Source organism: Alosa alosa, chromosome 18 (genome assembly GCF_017589495.1).
Source record: "Alosa alosa isolate M-15738 ecotype Scorff River chromosome 18, AALO_Geno_1.1, whole genome shotgun sequence".
Classification (NCBI taxonomy): Eukaryota; Metazoa; Chordata; class Actinopteri; order Clupeiformes; family Clupeidae; genus Alosa; species Alosa alosa.
The window spans coordinates 31,342,518-31,362,067 of NC_063206.1; the positions used below are offsets into that span (position 1 = coordinate 31,342,518).

At 40.4% G+C, this 19,550-nt stretch overlaps 1 protein-coding gene across 5 annotated transcripts in view; it reads left to right on the top strand.

Moving 5' to 3' along the window:
* Positions 1-19,550, top strand: part of LOC125311134 — a 102,776-nt gene that overhangs the window by 37,831 nt on the left and 45,395 nt on the right. For 3 of the 5 annotated variants that reach the window (XM_048268898.1, XM_048268900.1, XM_048268897.1), the window contains exons 2-3: positions 3,716-3,801; positions 13,809-13,925. The exons of 1 other annotated variant lie outside the window; for it this stretch is intronic. In XM_048268898.1, the coding sequence (XP_048124855.1) occupies positions 3,716-3,801; positions 13,809-13,925 (203 nt within the window). The remainder of the gene's footprint in view (positions 1-3,715; positions 3,802-13,808; positions 13,926-19,550) is intronic. One more of the 5 variants, XM_048268901.1, reaches the window with a different exon arrangement.

The window sequence follows — 19,550 nt, forward strand, 5'->3', positions numbered from 1 at the left end:
TACACATAGTAAAATGTCATAAGAAATAAAGTTACAATAACGACAAATTGAATGGTTTATTCATAGATAATCATTCATTGTTTCACCAAGAAATATTTCCTCTATCAGAGTGGTTGCCAAGCAACGCCTAGACTCATTCAACTTCAAAGACTGGAACTAATCAGTTTTAGGCTAAATTAATTTGGTAAACAACTCTGAACTCACACTACAGTATACTGACTTTGCACACATTCACTCCTCAGCACTCTCAAACATTTCCAAACTCTGACCCCCCCATACACACACCTACAAGACTTTTAGCTCTTTTACATCCCTCTCCATATGCTACAGACCTTTTATTTATTTTCTTATTTCATCACACGTCAAAACACACACACACACACACACACACACACACACACACACACACACACACACACACACACACACACATATCTGACTTTCTCCAACTTTTGCACATCTCCATAGAACTTTTTATTTATTATTTTTGATAAAAATAAGAATATTTATCCTATATGTGACTCATCAGACACACCTCTTTTTATAGTCACTGTATGCACACTGTATTTTATATGAATATTTTGTACAAAAAATACATTATTTCCTATATGAATGGTCCTCTTTTTTCAATACCTCCCAAGTCATGTGATCTAGTGACTCCAAACCAATGCAGAATAGTTATCCTATATGGGACTCATCGGGCACACCTCTTTTTATGATCACTGTATGCACACTGTATTTTTTATGAATATTTTAAAGAAAATACATTTTCATATTAGAAACAGTCTCATTTTTTTCAATACCTCCCAGGTCATGTGACCTAGTGACTCCAAACCAATGCAGAATAGTTATCCTATATGGGACTCATCAGACACGCCTCTTTTTATAGTCACTATATGCACACAATATTTTATATGAATATTTTAAAGAAAATACCTTATTTCCCATAAGAAATGGTCTCCTTTTTTTCAATACCTCCCAAGCCATGTGACCTAGTGACTCCAAACCAATGCAGCATATTTATCCTATATGGGACTCCTCAGACACAACTCTTTTTATAGTCACTGTACTTTATATGAATATTTTGTAAAAAAAAATACATTATATCCTATATGAATGGTCCTCTTTTTTCAATACCTCCCAAGTCATGTGATCTAGTGACTCCAAACCAATGCAGAATAGTTATCCTATATGGGACTCATCGGGCACACCTCTTTTTATGATCACTGTATGCACACTGTATTTTTTATGAATATTTTAAAGAAAATACATTATTTCATATAAGAAACAGTCTCCTTTTTTCAATACCTCCCAGGTCATGTGACCTAGTGACTCCAAACAAATTCAGAATAGTTATCCTATATGGGACTCATCAGACACACCTCTTTTTCTAGTCACTGTTTACACGCTGTATTTTATATGAATATTTTAAAGAAAATACATTATTTCCCATATGGTCTTCTGTTTTTTCAATACCTCCCAAGTCATGTGACCTAGGGACTCCAAACCAATGTAGAATAGTTATCTTATGTGGGACTAATAAGACACACCTCTTCTTAAAGTCACTGAATGCACACTGTATTTTGCCATTATGAATGGTCTCCTTTTTTCAATACCTCGCAAGCTTTTTTCTCGCTAGACATCACAGATCAACATAGAACTGTTCTGCTATGTGATACTAATCAGACACATGTCAATGTGAAATAATATTTTGCATGAACTATTATATTTAATTTTTTTTTAAGAATCATATTTATTTCCTATGGAAAACAGCTTTTTGCTCAATAGCTGCCAAATAAGGGGTCCTAGACAACACAGATCAATACAGAACTGTTCTGCTATGGGGTACTTATCAGACACACCTCAATATGAAAAATGATTTGGCATCTACTATTATATGGAAGGTATTGAGAAAACACAGGAAACAAATGGGTACTATAAAATAGTATGTGCAAAAATTATATTAATTTAAAGTGTGTCTGATTAGTCCCATAAAGGATATTCTGCATTGGTTTGGTGTCCCAACGTCACTTCTTTTGGGGGGGGGGGGGGGTATTGAAAAAGGAGACCATTTCTTATAGGAAACGAGGAATTTTCTTTAAAATATTAATATAAAATACACTGTGCATACAGTGACCATAAAAAGAGGTGTGTCTGATGAGTCCCATATAGGATAACTATTCTGCATTGGTTTGGAGTCCTTAGGTCAAATGGCTTTGGAGGTATTGAAAAAAAGGATTCTGTTTCTTATATGAAATAATGCATTTTCTTTAAAAAATTCATATAAAATACAGCGTGCATACAGTCGCTATAAAAAGAGATGTGTCTGATGAGTCCCATATAGGATAACTATTCTGCATTGGTTTGGAGTCACTAGGTCACATGACTTGGGAGGTATTGAAAAAAAGGAGTGTTTCTTATATGAAATAATGTATTTTCTTTAAAATATTCATATAAAATACAGTGTGCATACAGTGATCATAAAAAGAGGTGTGCCCGATGAGTCCCATATAGGATAACTATTCTGCATTGGTTTGGAGTCACTAGGTCACATGACCTGGGAGGTATTGAAAAAAAGGAGACTGTTTCTTATATGAAATAATGTTTTTTCTGTAAAATATTCATATAAAATACAGTGTGCATACAGTGACTGTAAAAAGAGGTGTGTCTGATGAGTCGCATATAGGATAACTATTTTGAATTGGTTTGGAGTCACTAGGTCACATTATGTCAAAGCTATTGACAAAAAAGACTATGAAGGTAATTCAGAAGGTACTTTTTAGACGGTCCCTAAGGTCGGCTGGGAGCAAGTAGACAGGTCATCTGTTTGTGCATTGTCTGCAAACACGGGGTGAAACCGGCCGCATAATTCTTTTTTTTTTTATATCTGTCGAATATCCGAATATCAAATATCAAATATCAAACTAACTTCACCTCGGTTGTTATGCATATGTTTTGAGTCAATGTGTTCTGTCTAACATGCGATAGGGTCCTTAGCCTGTTTTGACACCCATGTCAGAAGCGTCAATAATTATTAAGTTTTATTAATGTTGGTGTTCAACAGTTTTATATTTCACGTGTTCACCGTCGATTTCGGTGCAAGGCTACAGCAACTTTGTTACCTTACTAGTGTAGCGTCAGATAGCAGACGGTTACTTTGTTTGCGTTAGTATCAATCTGTGGTTTGCGACATTTTTTCTGTAGTGTAGCCATAATGTTCTTGACAGTGATGTATGCCTGTGCTGTGTGTCATGCAATGCCAGTATGCTGTTGTCCAATAACAGAGAAAGGCGTTTAAAAAAATACAATAACTTTTTTACCATTTCAATAAAGCCTATTTTTCCTGGCAAACTACCCCCCCTCCACTACAGCACCCCCAACCAAAACTCACTTCCCACGGCCCTCACAATGTTTTCCCAACATATAATAACTGGCAAGGGCATTGCAAAAGATAAAAACATTAACATGTTAGCCTACCTCAGGCATTGCTTGAGCAGCTGCGCCTCTAACCCCACCGAATTCAGCTCTCCACTGTGGTTGAATGTGGCCATTGTGACGTCTCTAGTACAAATGATAACCGAGCACGAATGATACCCACACTAGAACTTTATTAGTAGAATAAGAAAGATGCCTCCTTATCTTGTTTGACCTGATAGCACATCCATAATTTACTGTATTGAGTTTACAGACCACTATATTTTCACTCTTCCAACAGCAAAAAGTGCCATTGCAACATATTTTGAACAGGTTAAAACACACAGAGAGCAACTGAAATGCCTTGAGGATGAATTCCATCAGGAGGTAAGATCAGAAGGAATTGGCATATTCAAATAATTTTTTGTCATATTGTGTCCTTGCATTCTCAAGAATTGTACAGCATGAGGTCACGTTTGTAAATACATCATTTGGGTTATTCTAAATCAGGGATTAAAGTTTTCTGTTGCTATGACCGATATGTTGCTGGTGCTAGCTAAACTCAAACTGACTTTCACAGTGACATCCATATGAATATGCCAGAGAGAGGCAGCTAAGTTAGTCATGACAAATGGGAGGGTAGCGTGTGTAGGCTAAACTCAAAAATACTAGAGAAATGTCAATAGCGACCTAGCCATTTAAGTGTGTCAAAAGAAAAGTCTGGTGTTCATGTATCCGCTAACGCTGTATTATTTCATGTATGAAGGTTATACTGTAACAGATGTTCCTTTAAGAATTGACCTGTCGCTAAGCGCCACCCTTAGAACGCTGATGAGCCAATGACACACTAAGTGTGACGGCCGCTAACTATCCGTAAAAGCGTACCGTCACACTTTTGTATTTGAATGTTGCTACCTAAGTATTCCAATTGCTGCTTAACAATGGGCTACTACTTGGGCTGACAACAATGGCTAACATGGGCTGACATTGTACATTCTCAAAGTCAAAGGTCTCTCGCAAAATCACTTTGCCACATTTTGTTATGTCCACATTTTGCAGATCTAGTTTATATTATGATTGTGTGGTCGGAATATACATGACAAAAGTATTGGGAAGACGTTTACTTACAAGAGGCTACAGAGGTTGCTAGCTTCACTGCCATATTTCTGAATGTCAGTCATTACACCAAGCACAATAAAACTAGCAAAATAAATTATTTTCTTATATTAAAAATGATGTTATTCAGTGTTAAGTCAAATTTCATGGCCACTGGTGGCTAATTACAGTGAAATGTAAGCACAGGGAATGCTAGAAACAAACTTTGTTTATTCACAAGCTATGTGTAGCTTCGAGTATCGCACGGCTCAGTGAATATCATTTACTACATTCATGACATTAAAAACTTGCCAAAAAAATGCGCACATCTTTATCTTGTCCCATTATAATCACAACTTTATTTGCGTAATAGCAGTGCATCCACCATGTCAGTCATTGCAAAACATTACAGCGACCGGAATCTCGAATTTCATTCATTCAGAAAACCATCGTAGTATTTTACAGACAGTATACAGTATACCATAAATAATATTAGATTAGTCATGGCACATTTGAAAAGGCATTTTTACATCCAATGACTACTCTGATGTGTTGAACCTGCACCTGAGGAAAGTGACTCATCTGACGAGGAGTTGCTGGACAATTTGACAGCTCTGGAGGAAGAGGCGTCGGAGGAGACCGGGGATGTCAACTGGAGGGAAGGAAACTTTCGTCCAAAAGTATCAACTTTGCCAGGTCTTTGTCAGGGATTAGGAAGCAACCTGACAATCCGACGGAGGTGGAGTGTTTTAAAATGTTCATCACTCCCTCCACTGTGGCTACTATTATGACAGAGACCAACAGTTATGCCTAGACACTGAGGGAGAAGTTAAACTATGTTGGAAAGCTGGCAAGGTGGGTGGACACCATGATAGCTGAATTGTACCTCTTTTTGGCTGTGCTAGTTCTCATGGGTCTAGTTAAAAAGAACATCAGAGATTACTGGACCACAAATCCCCTGCTATCCACACCATTCTTTGCCACTGTGTTCTCTCAGGACCACTACCTCTTGCTACTTAGAGCTCTTCATTTCACCAGCATGACCTCAACTAACCCCCTCCAAAAAATTAGATCGGTTTTGACCCCAATTATCACATCTTTCAGCCAGATTTTTTATCCCCACCAAGACCTTTGTATTGACGATGATGAAGTGGAAAGGGCGGCTATCCTTCAAACAGTACATTCCATCAAAACAACATTGATTTGGTATCAAACTGTTTGTGTTGTGTGATGTAAAGACAGGATATGTTCACGGGGAAATCAACAGATATCACCATGTCTGAGGGTGTGGGGGTTTTGGGTCAGTTCTGACACTGCTGGAGCCTTTTCTTGATAAGGGTCACATTCTATATGTGGATAACTGGTACACTAGCCCTGCCCTTTTTAATTTTCTTTTGCAGCGTACAACTGGTGCCTGTGGTACTGTTAGAGCCAACAGTAAAGACATTTCCCAAAAAAAAATGTCTAAAGGTGATGCTGCATTTTTTAATAATGGACAAATGCTGGCTGTGAAATACCATGATAGGTGTGATGTGCATGTTTTGTCCACTGTGCACTCCGGAGACATGGTACCAACGGGCAAAGTGGACTATGCCACAGGACAAGCAGTGGTGAAGCCAGTCTGTGTGGTGGAATATAACAAGAAAATGGGCTATCTGGATAATTTAGATAAACACCTTTGTTGACTGTGCTTGAAAGTCCTTCAACTGGTACAAGAAGCTGTGTTTTTATGTGCTGGATGTGGCTGTTTTCAACAGCAATGTGATCCACCGTGAATTGACCAGGCAAGAGATGACATGCATGGTTTAGGGAGAACTTGGCACGTCAGTTGCTGGAGGAATTCCACACTGCGAGGAGGTCTTCAAGTGGTGGCCGTCCAACACTTGACAACCCAGTCTGTCTCACTGCTCGCCCCTTCCCATCACTGGTGACACACAGACATCTCAGCAGGGTATTCATACAAGGAGGCGTTGCAGGGTCTGCCAGACAACAACCAGGCGTCAACAGCTGCATAAGGCCACCAAGCTCAGAAATTTCCTCTTCAGCATATGGCAGCATGACCTCTTCCAGTATCCTGATGTACTCGAACTGATCCATGATCCCTGGTATGCGGTAAATAGGACCAACACCGTAGTAGGAGAAACATCCCCATTTCATGATGCTTGCACCACCATGCTTAATTGCCTTCACTGAGTACTGTGGCTTGAATTCGGTGTTTGCAGGGCGTCTGACATACTGGAAGAGGTCATGCTGAAGAGGAAATGCCTTTGAGGTGGACCTTTCAACAAGATAATGACCCGAAACACACCAGCAAGCGAGCAAAAGCATGGTTCCATATGAACAGGATTCAACTGATGGAGTGGCCAGCACAATCCCCGGACCTTAATCCCATAGAAAACTTGTGGGCTGACATAAAAAGTGCAGTGCATGAGGCAAAACCAAGAAACAAAGAGGAATTGTGGAATACAGTACAATTAACCTGGGCTGCAATACCTGTTGAACGATGCCAGAAGTTGGTTGACTCCATGCACCACAGATGTGAAGCAGTTATCAGAAACCGTGGTTTTGCAACAAAATATTAGTTTAGGATACTCAGCCAAGTTCACTTATCAAGAATTTCTTAGTTTGTACAGTACATTTTTGAGTTTCCAAGGAAAGATGGCAACGCTGCTATTTCTTTGAACATGGCATTTCTGACTTTCTATGAAATATCGTTATTATTATTTAAGTTTTGATGATTTTGCCCAATTGTTTTGCTTTGGAATAGAATGTACTGTGTCCCCAATGCATCTGTGTTCATGAAAGTACAATTTGTTTGAAGAATTTTGACATTTACTCATTTTTCTAAAGGCACTGCTATTTTTTTGAGCACAACTGTATGTCTTTCACTTTTTCCACTTCTGAAGTATAATCACAGGAAGTAGGCTCACAAATCTCAGCAACACTTTCACACATACAAACCAAACTGGGTATATTGACTTGGGTCCCCATCCTGAGGACACACAATACATTTGGTGACCTTTGACCACTAGGGGGTGCTAGAGTTACAGGAAGTTAGCTCATATCTAAGCACTTTCATTTATCAAAACAAAACTTGGTACAGGGACTGTCTTAAGCGTATTACTTTCAATAGGCCTATTGTATAAAAAAGTACATGTAGCCTACATGTAGGCCTACCATTTGCCTATTAACCATTAGCCTACAGGCTGCAAAAACAAGGTTGCTGTTTTATCCCACAATGGCCCACAACCTGATCTGATGTGTGAAGCTGCTCTTGGCTGGCTACTTTCATGGAAATAAGCTGTCATTGATTCAGTGGATTATAGGGAGGGGAGTGGCGGTGTTTTTAGCACGTCTTCTGAAGCGCAAAAGTCAGCCTCATATGAGGGGGGTGGTAGGCTCCAGCACTGGGGTTGGTGGCTCCCAGCTGAAACAGTTTTTAATTTAGGTACAACAGCACGTTATTTGGGTGCACCTGACATTTTTGAGATGTTTATGTGGCAGATTCAAGAGGGGAAAGTTGTAGCTGACTATGCCACCTAGGTTATTTGTCACCACTAGGAAATAACACGTCACCAATTCACACAAACCTTGCTAATTGGCAACACAGGTTCGACACATGCAGGGCAGAGAGGTTTTTAGAAAATATATTTAAAAATGGAGCTACAGGATTTGACATAAAATAATAGACAGGACAGGGGTTTGATCACTGGTGAAACAGCAGAGAGAGGGAGAGAGCTATCGTCCACACACACAATTTACACTGCACTGCAAACAAGTTATGACACTTCAACACAACTCGCACTCGCACTGCAACGTGACGAAAATTCACGTCAGACACACCAGGTGAAACCAGGGAAACAATTGTTTCATTACAATTGAAACATTACAATTGTTGCACAAAAGAAAGTAAACATCCAGAGACAAAACAGCAGCCCGTTGGTGACGGCAGGCAATGTACCAGGTGGCCAATCTTCTTGAACGATCAAATGTGCCGTCTCTACAAAAATACAAATGTTATAGTTACTCCATATAACTATTATAAAAACTGTGAGTAGGCAAGCATCAGAATGAAGGAGGTTACCTTCAAGCCGCACAGAATAAAATCCTAACGAGGGACCAGCCCTGTTCCAAACTGAACAAATCACGTCACCCAGTAGCCGCAACTCCTTAGCGCAAAACAGCGATGAGCTGGCACCACTTAGCTGTACAGCAGCCCATCAGAAAGCCAACCAGTCAGCCAAACCAGTGCATTTCGCCGACAACACCATGATCAGGTCCCCGGAAGGGGAAAAGGCAGGAGCGCTCTCACGGGAAGCACCTGCCTGCAAATATATCAGTGAAAGGCTTATGACTGGGCGGGTCTGTCAATCATGGTAATCCGTGAGAGACAGACAGCAGAGAGCAGGACCTGCTTACCCTGCCACATTTACATTAAGTATATTTTGCTTGAAACTAGGCTATACGCATCCAAAACGACTGCTGTTCGGGTGCGCGTCTGCAATATATTGGGTAGCCTACTCTTTTCACTGAATGCTTTGACAGTGCTGTGCAAATAATTATACAAATAGGGCTACATAAATTGGCTTTATTACTGCTTCTTCAGTTATGCTTCTCTGTTCAGGATCTAGAGTGAATAGAGTGGCAAATATTAAATAGGCTAAAACTTGGCTGTTTGTATAACACGGTCCAGGCAACAGTTCATATTTCCTGAAAGACGCTATATCTCCATTTCTAGAAAAAAAAAACAGGGATTTTGATGAAAACTAGTCACTGTTTAGCTTGGGATTTCCCAGGAACAGAGGCATGTAGAAATAAACGGTTTGTACCTACTGAGAGCTTAAAGTCTCACCTTTCAAACGAGCCATAGTATGTGTCCATAGCTATAACATAGAATATGCTGTGGCTCTACAAAAATCGTCAACATTTTGCCTTATTCACCCGGTGGCCATTACGAGGCTGAGTGGTACACTTGCCATTACACCTCAGTCCAGCAGATGGTGGTGGTAATGCACTCCGTTTGCAAACTGCTAAAAAAAACTCACTGAAGAAGAACAGGCCAGTGAACCCTTCTTCTTTTTCGGTGAGCTTTTTTTGGCAGTTTTTTGACCATCGACCTATACACTGTGATGATGAAGGTTTTTGAGAGACTTATTAATGATGAAGGTTTTTGAGAGACTTCATAGATGATGCTTTTGAAAAGCATCATCTACTCCTCCATCCCCAACACTATTGACCCACTGCAATTTGCTTATCGATCTAATAGATCAGTGGTTCTCAACCTTTTGTCAACAAACACCCCTGACCACATCATGATTGTCTTTACACCCCCCCCCCCCCCTTTAAAAAAAAAAAAAAAAAACAATTGACCATGCTAAAAATATCACTGCAAATTGAACTCCAAACTTTATGATTGTCAGAATGTTGGAAGCTTATGAGCTGTACGTAACTGTATTATTCATGAGTGATGTATTCTGGTGTAGGAAAGGCCTTTCTGTTTTCTGTTGATATTTTGAATATGATTAGGCAACATAGCATTTAGTCCAGGAAGCATAGAGATAATGTCTTACACAGATCTCTGCCATCCTACAGTCACCCAGACATACTGGACTGTAAACTTGTGCTCAACCCACTAGGGGAATTAATCATACTGTAGCAATCTTATTATGATAAAAACATCTTTGGTTAAGGAAACTCCTCCAAAAAAACAACTTACACTTGCTTAATATCCGATCACTGTCAAATAAAACTGCCTTGGTTAATGAAATTATTACTGACAATCATATAGATGTAATGTGCCTCACTGAAACGAATACTTTCCATTAAATGAGTCTACACCTCCCTCCCATTTGACACCTGGACAAAGAATTTAGCTTTCGCTGGATTTTTGACCCAGGGACATGGTCTGAGATTGGCATTAAAAAAGGAAGCATTAAACCCAAATGACGCCATGTCTATTTCAATTGTGGGGGTGAGAAAAATATTATTTTGGGATGTTTTTTAATCAGGGGGACTTGGTGACTTTCTCAAAGTAAACGGTAACACTAAACAAAAGGCTACATTAAGATTTAGGAGGAAAAGATCAGGCAGTGTGCCGAGAGACCTGCCCAAATAGGCGACATTTGACCATTAAACCACACAATGATCCAAAACATACAGCCAAACAAGGCAAGCAATGGTTAACAGAGAACGATATCAACATTTTAGAGTGGCTCAGCCATAGTGCAGACCTCTATCCATAAAAAAAGTGAGCACAAGGCCAGAGTGAGGAAAAATAATTGTTCCTGCCTCAAAACCCAGATTGCTGCTAAACGGTGAGGTCTAAAATCATTGTGGAAACATGAAGAGGCTTGGTAGGTATTATATAAACCATTTTGAGAGCTGTGATGGCAAATAAAGATAATAATAATAACTAGAAATGCAATTCCAAGGAATTACCAGTGCATGAAAATGCTAAAGTTGTGATGTAAAATATCATGTATAGTTAAAACAGATAATACAGAGATGGTTACTACGGTGATGCTAGGATAGACATGGTGGTTGCATAGCTTAATAAAAGTTGATAGTTTAAAAGTTTAAAAGCTGAATGTAGATAGTTTAAAAGTTGTTGATAGACAGCTAGTTTAATAGATAGTTTAATGATAGTTTAAAAGTAGACTGTTTAAAAGTTGAAGGTAAAAAGTTTAAAAGTTGTTGACAGACTGGAAGTTTAATGAATGTTGATATTCAAATAGTTTAATGGCTGTGTATAGGTAGATATTTGACGATAACTGAAAGTTGGAATGGCTCTAATGTTTGCTAGCAGTTATGCTAAGATTTTTAACTATGCTAACCATGTTACTTAGCTAATGTTTTATAGCAATGCTAACATGCCAACCATGCTACTTAGCTAACGTTTTCTAGCAGTTTTGATAAACATGCTAACTATGTTAGCAATGCTAACTATGTTAACCATGCTACTTAGCTAACTTAACTAACGTTTCTTCCAGTAGCAGCAACTGGAATCCATGCATTTTCACGGAATTATTTTTGGAATCATTCGTTCATTCGTACTAGTCGCTCGACTTATCGTGACTAAATTCAAGATGGCTGCAAACGCTAAACTTCGTGAAGATACTGTCTGTATAAATCGTCTTGTAAGTAAACTACCAGTGCTTTTTCAAAGTTCTCAATGTCTCGTTTTAAATGTCAGGGCCCTCGGAAGTCTACCAATGAAGTGTGGAGATACATTGAGCCTCGTAAATGGTGTAAAACAGTGATTTATTTGCATGGCTAGCCCGATGCCGAAGCACCACCATTGAAAAAGCTGTTGGTAGCATCGGCTAACTAGCTAGCCAGATTTTGAAGTGCAGGGGACAAGCCGAGATGGGCTATGAGACATACGTTCACACTCGGTATCATGTTTCAACACACTTTAGGTCAATATCACACCGGAATTCTCCTTTAAGTCTATGGGGATTTTTAAAAAGTTTTTCTTTAATAGTTTAAAAAGTATAAAAGTTTCAAAGTTGAAAAGACATACCAACCCGATCTGTTTGAAGACCTACGTTACAAAGTTTGAATGAAGTTTCTAAGTTAAACTGTTCAAGATAAATTGCGTACGGAAAAAGTGGTAAGCGGAATAATAATAATAATAATAAGTTGCCTAGGAAGAGCAGTACAGTGCATTTTCATGCACTGTAATAATAATAATAGTAATACATTTTATTTGTTACATAGCGCCTTTCAAAGCACCCAAGGTCACTTTACACACTAGACATTTACGCGTAAGATAAAAGATGCCAGACGGAGCGGCGTAGGTCGCCAGCGTTCCCGTGACATCAAGACAAACAAACAAATTTACAAAATAACAATGACGCACAAGACAAAAGATGCCTGATGGAGCGGCGTAATCAGCACCGTACCCGAGACACCTAACGGTAGACATACAAGACAGACAACAAACAAATTAACAAGTAATAAAATAAATAAATAAGAAATTAAAATAAAGAAAAGCCTGTGTTAACTTGTCCGACTGTCCGACTCAGTCCAATGGCAATGATATGGCATAGCTACAGCTGTGTCTTCAGATCAACCCGGAGGATTTAACGTTAACAGGCCCTACTTGTAAATAATTAGACTGCAGTCTAGATCACTGGAAGCATAACCAAAGATCCTTGATGCTCCGCTTTAACCCTCTCTGGCATAACCGTCTGAAGTCGTGGGCGACCTTGAAGATCAGCAACTCGGTAGACTTGTAACAGTGACAGTTTGATGCTCAGTCCAATGGCAATGATATGGCATAGCTACAGCTGTGTCTTCAGATCAACCCGGAGGATTTAACGTTAACAGGCCCTACTTGTAAATAGTTAGACTGCAGTCTAGATCACTGGAAGCATAACCAAAGATCCTTGATGCTCCGCTTTAACCCTCTCTGGCATAACCGTCTGAAGTCGTGGGCGACCTTGCAGATCAGCAACTCGGTAGACTTGTAACAGTGACAGTTTGATGCTCCGAGAGATTGCAGTACTTTAACGTAGTTTCAAACGTTAGCAGCTAGAAGCTAGTCTGCACAATCCAGACTCCAGGCAAGGCAGATGGCAGCTCGCAGGTCCACAGCAGCTCTACGGCCGCGGTAGATCTTTCGCAGAGTAGCATCTAGGTCCAGGTGTCCCGAGAAATCTCCTTGACCAGACAGTGAAGTGCAGCACCGCTCACGGATGGATGGATGGATGGAAGGATGTCAGTCCAGGGCAAAAGCTAACGTTAGCCATAGCAAGCTCCCAATGGACCAACGTTAACCACATCAGCCGACTTGGAAGCAGTAACGTTAAAAGGGACTAAGAATAACACAAAAATTATAAAAAATAACGTAAATAAAGAGAGAATACATTCAACTACACAGATCAATACAAAAAAATGAACATGACATTACATAAAATTGCGAACATTACATAAAAACAAACAAAAACATGATGCCAGACGGAGCGGCGTGTCTCGCCAGCGTCCCCGTAACATAGCAAGATTTTTTCAGTGATTGTTTAAAAAGGTTATAAATAATTTTGGACATGCCATTTTTCATAATAAATGTTAAAAAAGATAAAAACACTTATTTTTTTGATTCAATGTTTCTACCACATTGTCCTTAAACCTTTTGGCTTGTGGCAGTGTCATTTTGAGTCAGAACAAACATATTGGTCAAAAGAAAATCAACATTAAATAAATATTTGCCAGGGATATGAATAATTTTGTACTTCACTGTGTATGTGTGTGTATATAATATATATATATATATATATATTTTTTTTTCTCGTTTCTAGGGTCATTTTCTTTCTGAGATGATTCTGCAGTGTGATCTTTTAAAAAAGAAGCAAGAACACCTAGAACACAGAAATGATGAGCTTCAGCAACAACAGCAGAGGCTCAGAAATTATCAGGTATTTTCAAACATTTGCAAGTAGTAAGTAATAGGGGTGGGAATCTATTGGCACTTCACGATTCGATTCAATTCCGATTTAGAGGCCAACGTTTAAATTCTGAACCGATTATCGATGCATCTCGAAGCAACACTTTGCCACTTCCGACTTTTGTGATTTATCATTAAAGAAAATCAACAGATGAATTACCTTGGGACGTTGTTAATTTCGAGCCCTGAGCGGAGCAGTCATTAGATGGGCCCTGAACCTTGGCGGAGCTGTTCCTAAAGGTCCTATGGGCTCAGCAGAGCTGCTTCTGCATGGTTCCTGGGGCTAGTTGGAGCCGTCGTTGCCTGGGTCCTGTGGCTTGGTGGAGCCGTCGTTGCCTGGGTCCTGGGGCTCGGTGAAGCTGTTGCTGCATGGGGCTTTGGGCTCGGCAGAGCAGTCATTGCACGGATCTTGGGCCTTGGTGTAGCTGCTGCTGTATGGGTCGTGGAGCTCGGTGTATTTGCTGCATGGTTCTGGGGCTCAGCGAAGCCATCGTTTCATGGGTCGGGGCTCAGCGTAGCTGCTGTTGCATGGTTCTCGGGGCTTGGTGGAGTCGACGTTGCATGGGTCCTGGAGCTCAGCGTAGCTGTTGCTGCATGGCTCTTGGGGCTGAGCAAAGCAGTCATTGCATGGGTCTTGGGGCTCAGTGTAGCTGCTGTTGCATGGGTCCTGGAGCTCAACGTAGTTGTTGCTGCGTGGTTCTTGGGGCTTCAGTAAAGCAGTCGTTGCATGGGTCTTGGGGCTCAGAGTAGTTGTTGCTGCATGGTTCTTGGGGCTGAGCGAAGCAGTCGTTGCATTGGTCCTGGAGCTCGGTGTAGCTTTTGCTGCATGGGTCTTGGGGCTCGGCGGAGCTGTTGTAGCAGGGTTGCAGGAGCTCAGCAGAGCAGTTGCTGTGTGGTTCTTGGAGCTCAGCGAAGCAGTCGTTGCATGGGTCTTGGGGCTCAGATTAGTTGTTGCTGCATGGTTCTTGAGGCTCAGCGAAGCAGTCGTTGCATTGGTCCTGGAGCTCGGTGTAGCTTTTGCTGCATGGGTCTTGGGGCTCGGCGGAGCTGTTGTAGCAGGGTTGCAGGAGCTCAGCGGAGCAGTTGCTGCATGGGTCTCCCTGAAGCTGTTGTTGCATTGGGTCCAAGCTCATTCCGTACTATCTGTGGCAGCCTTAAATAATTCAACCTGGGCTGAAAGAAATCTTTTTAGAATACCATTACCTGATAAAACATGACATATTCAGCATGATACAACATACAACACATAATACATGATAGGCAGATAAGGCATGATAAGGCATGAATAGCATGAATGGTAAGTATCCAGATGGAATGAAATGGCTGTGGCTAATGAATAGCTTTTTCCTCTCACGAATAGCTGGTCGCACCGGTGCGACCTCCGATTTTTTTTAGTCACACTTTTGAAAAATTAGGTCGCATATGCGACCAAATTGGTCGCACTCTGGAGCCCTGCTAGATGGTGATATGCGCCCAAACTCCACACATTCCTCAAACTTTCCATATTAGCTTCATTAGCTTACTTGCTAGCGAACTTTGCATCATCATTGTTACTAGTTAAATAGTTGACATTACTTGCTGAAGATTTTCGTATGGATATTCTGGAGGATGTTAATTTATGTATCAGAGAAGCTGCAACTTATGTCGCATTGTGGCATAATACGTAGGTAGTTAGCTTGCTAATAACTCTGGCAGAAATCTCTGGTGTTCTTGCTCCATGTAGTTTCATGTTGCAGCCACAGGGTTGCAGCAACAGCGCGTAGTCTAGCCTACAGGAAAGCTGCTGCGCATGAACTCATTCAGAATATTTTGAAAGCGTGACAACTATTCTGTCTTCTCATTTTGTAGACGAAAATGAAGAGATTTTATCTTTCATCTTTTATCTTTTATTTTCATGCAAAACATTTTAGTCTTTTTTTTATCAACAATAAGCATGTTAGTCTTAGTCAGTGTTTCAGGACATTGGTGCAGTCTTGTCATCGTCTCGTCTAAGTCATGGATAAAAAGCTTGTTGACATCAATTTTCAATTCAATTTAAATTTATTGTGCTTATATAGTGCCAAAACATTACACATGTATCATGGCGCTTTACAGAATGTAGGCAATCAGAGAAAAAGAAAAGAGGGAGAAAAGAAAAGTAAGAAAGAAAGAAGGAAGGCCCATGGGTAACAGGGGCGAGGAAAAACTCCCTAGAATTGGAGATACATATAGGAAGAAACCTCGAGCAGATCCACGACTCAAGGGCCTGACCCATCTGCCTAGGGTCAATACGGACAGTAAGGTCTGTAAACAATGACAAATGCATATGACAGTAAGGTGTGGAGAATAGGACATGGTGTTTAAAGCACCTGAGGTGAAAGTTACAAGAGGTGGGATGATTACGTATCTGGCATGATAAAGCATTAATCATGATTTAGTGAGAGAAAGTATAATAGTCCGGCGTCGGAATTGTCCAGGAATAGGCAAGGGAGGGGGGGGGGGGTACGGCGTGGCACATGAGAAGTCCATGACAGCACTATGCTATAGCAGCATAACTAAGGCATGGTGAGGGGTAGTCGACACCAGCGCAGGTATGGTCAGTGACCGTGACAATGGGGTGCCAGTCACACGAGGACTCAGCAGGGTGGTCCATTCCAAAATCCCCGAGATGGGTGAAGTTCCACACCGCACCATACATAACTATGGGAGGCAGTAAAGAGGTATGTTTTAAGTCTAGACTTAAAAATAGGAAGGGTGTCTGCTAATCGAATTGAGAAAGGGAGATTATTCCAGAGGAGGGGTGCGCGATAGCTGAAAGCTCTGCCACCTACTGTCGTTTTTGAGATTCTTGGAATTACAAGAAGGCCAGTATTCTGTGATCGTAGCGGTCTGGGCGGGTTATATGGGACTAGGAGATCTTTAATATATTCTGGTGCCTGGCCATTAATGGCTTTGTACGTTAGAAGTAATATTTTGAAGTCAATGCGACTTTTAACAGGCAGCCAATGTAGAGATGCCAGCATATCAACATATTTTGTCTCTTCTCGTCTGACGAAATTAACACTAATATTAGTGTGTGTATACAAGTTAAAGGCGTTCTATGCAAGTTTTTTTCACCTTAATATAACAGTTTTGAAGTCATTTTGATGGTAATAGGGAGAATGGTGTGCCTTCCCGGCTATAGTTTACTCGTCTATGCAGAACCCGCCTTGCAACTTTGCTCTCCCCGACCCCAAGAATCCCCAATGAATTACTTTATTATGGCAATTGTACAATAGCCTACTATTTATAGGAAATTGTGTAATATTGTCAGTCGACATGGCTCTTTGAGATTATCTTCTGCCGCTTTGTAAACAAATCTACATGTACCCTGTCCAGGGGAAAGGTGCAAGCCATGGCAAGCAAGGCATTTATGGCAGTTGTCAACAAGCTAAGCCATTTCGTTGCTAATGCAAGTTTGAGGAATAAGCCATTCTAGCAGCTGAGAAAGTATGTCTTGAAAGTATGAACACTCAGCCCATGCCAGATGGCCAGTCTCCCGCTTTGTCAGATGCCACTTGTGCGTAAGCGTTCTACTAGTCTTTTTGAGCGCACAAGTGCCGTCTGAGAGCCTTGGAGCTGATGTTTTGTTTGGTTGCGTCTCTGCGTTGTTGATGGGTCCATCACTGTAGCCAGAGCACTATTTAAATTGTTTGAGTGTCAAGGGAGGCAGTGTTTGCACTGCAAGAATCCACTAAAGCAGGTAAGCACTCTGCCATTAAGGCCTTGGCTTTGTTGTCAGTGCAGTAGGTACCAGGGTCATAACACTTATTTGGAATACAGGAAAAGACAACTCTGGTGTTTAGGATGATAAAAGAAGAATGTGCTGTTGAGTCTGAATCTGATGTTCTGGGGGCAGGAATTTGTCAACAGTGGTGTCTGGAGCAGTGATCTCCATGAAAAGAATAAAATTATTTTTTGTGCTGAAAACTGCACCAATTCGAAATCATGAGAGAATGATCAATATGTTCAATATCCGGAATGCATGTCTTCGCCAAAAATGACAAAATACGATGTTATATTAATAATGCAAATGAAGGACAACCTCTGAAATATAATCTGAAATGAGATGTTATTATCATTGAGACAACAGGGAACATACAAAAAATTCCGATTGTAGCTTACAGCAGCCAACTATTAGGTTAAGTTTATAACGTTGTGGACGGCCACCAAGCGCCTTCTGGCCCACGGCTGCGCGCCCATCTAGTTTTGTTGGTAAATGGGAAACCCGTCTATTAGATGATGAATAAATGAATGAATAGCCAAAGAGTAAGACAAAACAAATAGCCTAGTAGCCTAATGAAAAACACTACCGATTGATGCAGTATCTTTGCAACATTTTTTAAATTAATCTGTATGAAGACTAGGGCTGTCATTTTACATTCGAAAACCGATTGCACAATCGATTGGACCAACCAACACAAGTTTCAAAAACGAAAATAGGGAATCAATTTTAACCAAATATATACACTTTTAATTTTAAACGAATTAAACAAGTAAAAAAGATAGATTCAACAAAACTCACAACCAAGCAGAAAAAGCAAAATAAAGAATTGGCGTTGCAAAAGCTAAAAAGAACATTTCCACCAATTTTACGCGCCTAGTTTCAATTGGCTGCTGCTGGTGTTTTGCCAAAAAATGGGAGGACAACGGTGATCAATGGCGACATTAAAGACGTGATAACCCCTAATAATATGAGCCCATATAGCATCACAATGAATTTGAAGCTCATGCTAAAAAGTTTACTTGTAAAAACATAAATATGTAGGTGACAAACATTCCTCTGCTGCATTGATATTCCTGAGCTGTCAAAGAGGCTACGGCACCATCACCGCACGCAGCTTCTCTGACGGGAGGTAGCCTAATGTTTTGCGCATAGCCTAGTTGCTTTAAAAATGCCTACTTGCGCTGGGAATCAAAATACTTCAACACTGGCATATGTAACATGTTCAAAAGAATGATTGTGTTTTAAGGGGGAAGACATAATTTATTGAGGCATTTGAGGACACATTGGATTTACTTGAAAGCTGACTCCATACATAAGACTAGGCCTACTTGCAATTGTGTTGTCCATGACCTGGCAGTTCCAAGGCAAGGCATTTTAACATTTAAAGATATGGCAAGCCATCTGCACTGGATAAACTTAAAAGCAGAGGAAAGATTGATTAGGCTACTTCCCATTGTGTGTGCATCCATGGAAGCCATTTTAATATTTAAAGTTATGGCAAGCCATCTGCAATTAGAAATTATGCCTAGAAGAAATGAAACTACAGATACAGTATTGATAATAAACTAAATATAGTTCAATTTCATGTTCAAATTTGTCTTTTCAATCAAAAAAAGCAATTCATGCATTCAACAAAGTACTGGTTCAGGCCCTGTTTTGGCACGGTACCGTTTTAAAAGTATTGATTTAGCACCGGTATCGGATAAAACCCAAACGATACCCAACCCTACCTCCGAGCAACAAGCAGCAGTGGCAGCCGTGATATTTGCCAAAAAAATGTCTAATCTAGAACTAACCACATCTGAGTGGTGCCTGGTTGAACAGGTGGGAGAGACACAAAACTTTTCAAAA